Genomic DNA, 9,744 nt, shown 5'->3' with positions numbered 1-9,744 from the left:
ACTTAAAAATGAAACTACGTCCAAAAGGTGGACCAATTGTATGATGGGGCTTATAATTAATTGTAATAAATTAATTATTTTGATTGAACTAAAAGTTTGTTAGTTTTGAGGTTTTGATTCATACTATAGTTTTACGATTTATCAAGTCTAGTCTTGCTATGCATGTTGTTGTAGCCAGTTATGTGACAACATGTTTGATTGGATTCAGTGACGGAACCAGAAAATTGAACAAGCCGGGGCTGAAATTAAAAAAAAATACATATACTAAAATATTTAATTTTACATGTAATGTCTGTTCAACTTTTAAGACACACTAGATGATAACTGTTTTCGACGAGTCGTCATGTCTTGAAATCGCCGTAGAATAGTCTCATTTCCAATTTTTTTGAAAATTCACCTCTCAATGTATACCACCATGATATCATTCATCCATTCGTCTCCCATTCTATTGCGCAAATCTGTCTTAATAAGTTTCATGGAAGAAAATACTCTCTCGACAGAAGTTGTTGCAACCGGGAGGATCAATGTCAACTCAATCAAACGGTACACCAATGGGAAAGCTTTATCTCTTGAGGTAGAAACCAAAATCTTTGCTAAATTTCTCAAATCTTCAATGTTGGAGAACTCAACTTTATCAACTATATCATTGATATAAGTTTTAAGTTGATATGGAAGAGACATGCATTCAATAGATGAGAAGTCAGCCGGATAAAGTTCTGCAAGACGAACCAACTTGTCTACATTGAAGCTAGCAAATGAGTTTTTTGGACTAAGGCAATTCATGCAAGTAAGCAATTCTGTGTTTATTTCTGGAAAACGATTCTCAATCTCTTGAGTAAGTAAATCAAGAACCTAATAATACAAAAATTTAAACTTAAGTATTTAATTATAAATGACAACATGAGACTACTACTACAAAGTTTAATTACATTTTAGGCAAATAAAACATTAAACATGAGAATTGAAAATTGAATCTTGAAATCTGAAATGAGATGAGCTGCTGCACTAAGCCACTGCCACTAAGCCCTAAATTGTATACCAAGTCTATATACATCGCCCGTTGACCATCAATTGATCAATTCTTACCTGAAATCCTGAATCTCGAACGAAACCGATGAAGAACTCTAGCAGCTGCGTCAATCTGTTGTGCGTTGTGTGCTGAGATGGAATATTTTGGGCCAATTGACTAATTGAGTAAGGGCTTGGGCTAGGGCTGATATTATAACTAAACTAAGTTAAAAGTCCAAAAGAAAAAGAGGCCCAAAAGAAAAAGGTAGCCCAAAAGGTAAAATAAGTAGCCCAAAAGGTAATAACCCACGTTTTCTTCTTCTTCTTCCCCAATCCCCAATTTCAATTTTAGGATTTACAGGCTAGAGTCGGAGTCAGGGCTCGCTCCGCGGCGCCGGGGCGGAAATCGGTCGGAGCACGGCGGTATAAGGGTGATTTGAGGTCTGGTGCCGGGTAAGCCCCCGCTGGCACGGGGGCTTGGCACTGTGTGGTTCCGTCACTGATTGGATTAATAATTTAATTGCTCTTTTCATTAGTGGGGCAGTCACAATTTTGAATAAACTAAATTATTTACGCGCATATTATTAATCGTAGAATTACCAAGTTAGTATCTTTGAATACAGATATATAATTTAAAACTTATTATATTTGAAAACTATTTACCAAGTTTTTTTATAGATATGTAAAGAATACACAAATGACTCTATGGTATATTACTTACGATTATTCTCTACTGAACACATGTCGCAAATCTGTTGATAACTGCACCGACCATATAAAATTAGAAAGTATACTCTTTTAGAAATATGAAGAATTGTTAATAACTAACATTTAAACAATTTGCTAATACACCGTATCTTTATTCTTAATATAAGTACTCCCTCCGTCCCGCTTTAGGAGTCCCGGTTGAGTCGGGCACATGTTTTAAGAAAGTGTCTATGAGTGTGTAATAAATAAATGTTGTAGTTGATGTTGATACCCACTTTTAATTGAGTGTGTAATAAATAAATGTTTGTAGGCAATTTTTTATTAGTTTATCCCAACCGGGACTCCTAAAGCGGGACTCCCAAAATTGATCAACCGGGACTCCTAAAGCGGGACGGATGGAGTATTAAATTGCAATGAATATAAAAGGGAGTAAATATATTAATTTAGAATATTGATAATTTAAAATCGTACATAACTTATAAATTCATATATAAAAACATATTACTATATGGTAACATATACTAACATATTTTATTAATTTGAAGGTGTCGAAATTCAATTGGTATGTATTACACTTGTAGCTAATAGTATCAATATATATTGAACAAAAATATTAAGTGCCTAAATTACATTATCAGTATACACAATTATTATTATTCAATGCTTGTTCAGTTAGTTGTTTTTAATGCACATGAGATATATTACATATCTTATATGAATAAAATCACATAGTATGACAAATGATATATTACATATCTTATATGAATATCATCAGTGAATGTAGAATTGTCGAGAGGGCTTAGGGTGGCAAATCATGCTTGTTGGGTCGTTATCGGGTCAACCTGTTAACGACACGATCCAATAAGGACAAACACGAACACGACCCGTTAAGAAAACTCCAAACCTAAACACGAACATGACCCACTACCCTCAAACCCGAACACGGCACGAACCCGACACGAACCACTTTGGGTCAACACGACACGAGAACAACACGTACATGACACGACACTATAACAACATGGTCTGATAACACGGTAAGAACCTGATAACAACTGTTATTGATTAACAAAAGTTACAAAACCGTGAATTTGATATTTAAGAGTCTAATTAAAAACCTAAAATCTGATTACACAATGTGATCTGATGAACAATAACATCAATAGATCCATAGCAAAGAAATCCAACAAAAAAATTATTTTTAAAATACTAAAAATTAATTATATTATAATATTATTTCTTAACGGGTAACCCAAACACGACACGAATTTTTTGTGTCCTTAACGTGTCGACTTGATAAGGACACGAACCCAATAAGCTTTGACCCAAACTCATTAATTTCGTGTCAGATTATCGTGTCGTGCCAAAAAATTGTCAGCCCTAAGTGGGCTGGATAGGCCCAGGCTGTCCAGACACATGTCTGAGGCGGACTGGACTAGGTCGAGCTTTTATTAATTATGCTAGGCCTGGCCTGGCCTAGATTGGGCCTTGATAGACCTATAAAAAAATATATAACTTGTATTTATATCTCATTTCCATTAAGTCTAAACTTAAATAATATTTAAATACATTTATTAACTTTTGTACCAACATTATTTTTCATATTTTTTATTTACCTTGTCCAGTTTGAATGGCGGCTTTCTTGAAGCCAACTTGAGTAACACGACCCGACCGACCTAAAGAAATACATTAGAATCAAGGACGGAACCAGAAATTCGAATAAGCCGGTGTTGAAATTTGAATAATATTAATATATTTAATTTTATATATAATATAATATATTTTTTTTATGAAATCTTATAGTATGATCATTGTAATGAAAAAAAATCAATAAATCAATATTCTCAACTTCAGACAAATCATAAATCATAAATTATATCTCAAATCTGGCTCTAATTAATTCCCAAATAAATAAAAACAAATTACTCCGTCTAATTCATATATCAATATCATAATTTCTAAAATTGTAATTTTGAATCAAATAAATTACTAATAAAGTACAAAGCCTCAATTTATTATAAGTAAACAAATTCTCTAATTATTTTAAAAATTTGCAGATACTCTAATTAAATTTTACTAAAATATTAGTGGGTTGGTAAATAAAAGCAATTATTTCATTAAATAGAAAGAAGGAAGTAGGAAATACTCCTACTAAGCAATTATTTCATTTAAATAAAAAGGAGTAATTAGTAGGAGTACTCGTTATTACACAGAAGGCAATAAACACAAGCAATTTAATTTGAGTAAATATAAATAGAAAATCTTTTTGATTTGTTAAAAGGGATAAAGTCGGTTAGTAGCCTATAGATCTGCCTTTAAAGAGTAAAATTTTCTATCTCTTCTTCCTTCTTATATTCTCATCTCATTCATACACTCACACATTTACAGTCAACCTTTCTTGCTCCGGGCGACGGGTAACCATGGCTGGGGTGTTTCCGGCGCCGGCCAAGCCCCCGATGGAGCGGCGGCTTGGCCTCAGCTAGGTCCGTCCCTGATTAGAACCACAATCCAGCATATAGCATTTGTTATTTTCCAAAAGTAACTTGGAAAGTCGACCATCTTCGCTCTTAATTTGACCATCAACAATATTGTTAAGAGACAAATAAAAAACAAAATTAATGAACCTTTACTTCCCGGATATGTTAATCATACACAAGAGGCGAATGAAAGACTGAAGTAATGACCCTTAAAACAGTGAATAATGTTAACATAGTGAAACACATGCAAACACTTTAAAGCTTAAAACACATGAAAAGTGGAAAACCGAGAATAGTTTATGCTAGAAAACATGCTCAAAAGAAAACCAACCTAAGAAACATGATTTGTTTGATGATTTATGAATATAAAGGTGAACAAGATCAATACTTGGCTAGTGTCCTTTCCAAACCAAAAGTGAATGTCATAAAGATAAGAACCTCCCTTACCATAACTAGTCTGCATAGAGAAGCTATTACTTATTGTTAATCCAAAGCATAGATCCTTTTTTGTGATAAAAATAAAAATAAAATGATTCCATAAAATTTAAGGAAGTTATCATCTCAATTAGACATAGAGAATAGGCAGCACACCTCAAAGAATAATATACGAATCTCCACAGCAGAATTTACCATAGTTAGACTTTGGCAAAGGAATTGGTTGGAAGTTGTCGATCCTCCAAATCTCATTCCCTTTGCATGGTGTATTAAGTTTAACAAACAATACAAAAATCAAACTGAACGAATTGAAGTGCGAAATGACTAATAAGTAGAAGCCTTCATTTACAAATTTGCACAACATATTCGAGGCCCATGTCTGATATTCCGTCACTTAACTATTTTTCGTATTTTATTTAAAGACATGTTTATCTTTCACCATCAGTAAATCGTTTAATCTATCGAAGTTTCCCCTTTCTTCATCATTTAGCCCTATTCAAAATAGGATTTTTATTCATACTCGCGACGCTGAACATTCGCCCTACGCCAGAGTTACCGCACCTCTTCTTCCCATTACTCCTTTCGTTGGAAATTCTATATCAGTTGTGGATACATGAGAAACTCGATTTTAACACATTTATTTGAAGCTATAAAGAAAATGAAGAATCCGAATTTTGATATGTTTGAAATTTAGAAAATTAAAAATGTCAATAACAGATATTAATCTCATAAATTAAATTAAACATATAAAATAATATTAAACATACATTAAACTATAATAATGATCATATAAAGTATATGTATCATTCCATTTTTCTCACATACATATTTGAGCGATTTGTGAGGGCCTGAAAGTTACAATCCTTATTTTCAGCAATTTAAATTCTTCACATTAAATTATATATTCTCTTTCCTTTCTTACTTTTTTCCATCATTTTTGTTCCATTACTTTTTATATTTTCTATTCATCCATATTCTTCAATAACCTAAACGGAGTACGTAACAATTACAATAACTTTGCATCCCGCTGATAGGTAATAGTATTTTTTTATTCATTGCCCTATGTTTGTTCTAGATAACAAAACTTATTCTATGGCCCTATGTTGGTGAACGATTTAAGTACTTACTATTTGTTTATAACAGTAATTGTAGTCTGTATAGATTTGACGATAGCCATGACTTTTTTTTCCCTGAAATTTATTACTCATATTCATGCATAACAGTTTATTAAATTAACTTGTCATTATTAATGCACATTTGTAGTTATAACTGTAAAAGTATTTTATACAAATATTTTTTATTTAAACGTAATAAGTTTTGTGGTTTTTACATTAAATCCACTAGATCGTGTATAACATCTTTTGTAGTGTTACGAATAGGTTAGTTTGATTAGACTAATTCAAGTTCTTTAATTTTCTTCTAATTATCACTATGAGGAGAAATAATAATTGTTGGGCTCATATCAGATGATATATTAATTTGAATTAGTTTATAAATGAAACTAGAGAATCTAATTCATCTAACAACAAATTTTTAATCTTCAATTTTTCTTAGGATTACAATATTATTCATTAATAATAAAAATAATTATTATTCATTTACTTTTTAATTTAATTTGTTAGTGTATTAAATGAAAATATGAGCGATCAAATATACTACATTCCTCAGGTTGCAAATGACCAAAAGAAATTGGGAAGTTTGCATCAATAAATGATGCATTTGCATTCTATAATAAGTTTGCATGTGTGTGAAGCTAGTTTTAGTGCAAAATTAAGCAATAGCAAAAAAAATAAGGTGACAACGAGATTGTTTGGAAACAACTGTATTTTTAAAAGCATGTCAAACTAATGAAGCTCGTTCAACGAGAATAACATTAAGCGGTGCTCTGATTAAGACAAGAACTTGTGGTGAAGTTAGAACTGATTGTAAAGCAAATATTTCTATTATTAAGCAACAAACTAGACTTGACTGGCGTGTTAGCGTCTTCACCGAAGGTCATAATCATGGCTTTCAACTCCTTCAAAGGTGCAACTATTTTGATCACACTGTAATGTTTAGGTTGAGAAGAGAGTGTTGACTCAACAATTTTCAGAAGCTAATATACCTACTTGTCAGAAAATGCAACTATTAGAGAGTGTAACGGCTCGAAAGTGTAAGTTGCACAAAAAGAGATATATTATGAATTTTAAGAGAGGCTTAAGGAATGGACAATTGGGCATTGATGCAAAACTGTGATAGAATTCTTTGTATTTGAGAAAAGAGAAAAGTTCAACATTTTTCTTTGACTATGAAACAATTTTGGTAATATGTTCGGTAAATGTTTATGAGTTGATCCTAAATCAAGAAGAGTTTATATTATGTATTTGGTGATGTTGTATTTGATTCTACTCATAACACGAATAAGTACTCTCTTCGTTCCTATGTAATAGAAGCGTTTCTTTCTGTATGAGATTTAAGAAAAATTTTATTTTAAATGAGTTAAGTAAAGTAGAAAGTAAAAATGGTAGAGTCAGAAATAAAGAGAATAAAGTAAGAGAGAGACAAAGAGTAAAATAAGAAGAGAAAAAATGTATTGTTTTTTGCTAAAAAGGAAAATTACTCACCAAGTGGGACAATCTGAAAAGGAATACGACTCAGCTGTAGAAGAACGGAGAGAGTTTTGCATGATTTTTACATCTTTCATATGGGTTAATCATCATCATCAAATAAGAGTTTGTGATTATAGATTTCTAAGTGACGAAAAGACGAAATCATGTAATTGGTTGCTTAATAAGTTTGTGGAAACTATACCAAGAGATGTATCAGACACAATATCATTGCAGCAAGATCTGTCCCTCCGTTGCCAACTGCGCTACGCCCCTGCGGGCGTCAGACACAATATCATTAATTAAGATCTTGCTACGACGAAGGCAACAATATTGTGATAATCAAATTGTGTCATTATATTTTTTCGATTGTATTTACCGCCTAAAATTTCACATCTTCCATTATTTTCTCAATCTTAATATAAGATCTAGACATTATTAACCCTTTGATGAGAAGTTATCTATTATGATATGATTCTATAGTAATACTGTCATCCATCCAAATTTCATATACTCCCTCCATCCTTGCCATTAATTGAAACAATTTTTTTTGTCCGTTCCCAATTAATTGACATCATTACTATTTCTTTTGTCCAAGATAAACGAGTCATATTCTTTTTTGGGATGTTCCACTATAAGTGAGACATTTTTCTTTTTGGCAAAAAATCATCTATCTTACTTTAGAGCATCCTCATCCATGCTCTTGCCAAAGAGCATGGGTGTGGGCCGGGACCCACATTTATTGATTTTTTACTCCCTGCTCTTCCTCAAGAGAACAACACCCACATTCATGCTCTTCCGCAAGAGCATGCACAAGGTCCCACGATTCCATTATTTACTTTAAATACTTCAATTACTAAAAATATTTCTACAATATAAAAATACATTAAAAATACTCGAACTACTATTACAAATTAAAAAATATATAAAAATTACATAATTAAATCCTAAAAAATAAAAATTACATACTTAAAATCCTAAAAAATAAAAATTACATACTTACAATCCTAAAAAATAAAAATTCCATAATTAAAATCCTACAAATTAAAAATTACATAATTAAATGCTAAAAAATACCCCCGTGGAAGACTAGTTCTCTGGCCCTATCCCCAATGTTTGTCGGAGACCTCGTATCATTGCCCGATGTGCTTCAAGTTGCTCGGAGACATGTGAAACGTCTCGGCCAAATTGAGTTGAGCCAAAAGGGTCCACAGCGAGTTGGTGGGGGGTTGAGGTGGCACAAAGGGAGCAGGAGCGTGAGCGGCGCGACGGCGGTTGGGAACGGCTCGGGCCGGCGTCGGGGCTACCCAAGTTAGCTCCGGCAAGCTGGCTAGCCACCTCATCCTCGCCGGTGTCGGATAGAAATAACTACCTTGACCGTTTGCTGGAGGAGCTGGAGGAGGATGATACGCATCCCCTATACTTCAGATGCACACGCACCTCCTGCCAAGCGTTGAGGTACTTGAATGGTTTGTAATGTTGGTATTGGTAGGTCGCCATGGTGGCACTGATGATGTCGAGCTCGCTCCTGCCGCTCCCCGCCGACCGCTGTTCCGGGATGTAATACCCCTGGAACTTTTGAATTTCTTCATTGGCTCTGAAGATGGCATTGCGCACCATACTCTCATTGCGCTCGATGGTTCCATCCGGTCGGTTTTCATTGTACCGGCGAGAGACGCGGAACTAAAAACTATCCTGGCTTTGGTTCGTGCCAACCTCCGGATCTTCAGAGATTTCCAAATAGGCTTTGAATAACATACTCATCTCCCCAGGAGTGTACGGGGTGCGGACGTGAGTGTCACTGGCACGACCCTGAACACGAACACTACAAGGAGTAGGAGTAGGAGGAGTTTGAGTGCCGCCGCTCCCTCCCGATCCTTGTTCGGGTGCCCACCCGTATCGCCCATCGGGGGCATCTTGGTCATCCACTGGATAAGGCCGGTAGCCACCCGAAATTTGAGAACATTGGGTTTGAGGAGTGGCCAAGAATTGTGTTTCCGATCTAGGGAATGGTGTTGGGCCGAACCCTTCGTGGTTCCAACCGCGGGAGTCGGAGGGGTGATCGCGGAGCCGGACAATTTTTTTGTAAAAGTGAAAGATTGAGAATTGATGAGAGAATTTTTATGAGAGTTGTGTAGTGTGGTGGGAAATTTTTTGTGTGGAAATGGGGGTAATTATAGATGAAAATGTGAATTTTGTGGAAAAAAAATGAAATATAAATTAAAAGTGATGAGAAAACGGATATAATTTATTGGGAAGTGGGAATTTTTTAAAAAATTTGAAAATGATTTTTTTAAAAAAAATTAAAATGCCAACGTCATACGTCGCGCCACGTTGCCCTGCTTAGCGGCACGGACGTGCACAATGCATCGAGCAGCGCCGTGCCGTCGGCAAGAGCACAGCGGCGGACAACACAATGTCGCGCCAACGGCATGGACGCCGTCCTCCGCATCGAGCACCGATGCGGATGCTCTTATTCTCCACCTACTTTATTCTCTCTTTACTTCTCTACTTTTCTCTCTCTCATAGTA

General features: G+C 34.6%; 1 protein-coding gene across 1 annotated transcript; it reads right to left on the bottom strand.

The window, feature by feature from the left end:
- Positions 1–393: 393 nt before the first annotated feature.
- Positions 394–1,054, bottom strand: LOC121774298. The gene is made up of 2 exons (XM_042171197.1): positions 1,040–1,054; positions 394–852 (listed from the first exon to the last, which is right to left on the bottom strand). The coding sequence occupies exons 1-2, from the start codon at positions 1,052–1,054 to the stop codon at positions 394–396; spliced, it is 474 nt and encodes a 157-aa protein (XP_042027131.1).
- Between the last annotated feature and the right edge of the window lie 8,690 nt (positions 1,055–9,744).

This window comes from Salvia splendens, chromosome 17, assembly GCF_004379255.2.
Source record: "Salvia splendens isolate huo1 chromosome 17, SspV2, whole genome shotgun sequence".
NCBI lineage: Eukaryota > Viridiplantae > Streptophyta > Magnoliopsida > Lamiales > Lamiaceae > Salvia > Salvia splendens.
The sequence above is the reverse complement of the archived record's forward strand: the minus strand, read 5'-3'. Positions and strand labels throughout refer to the sequence as shown.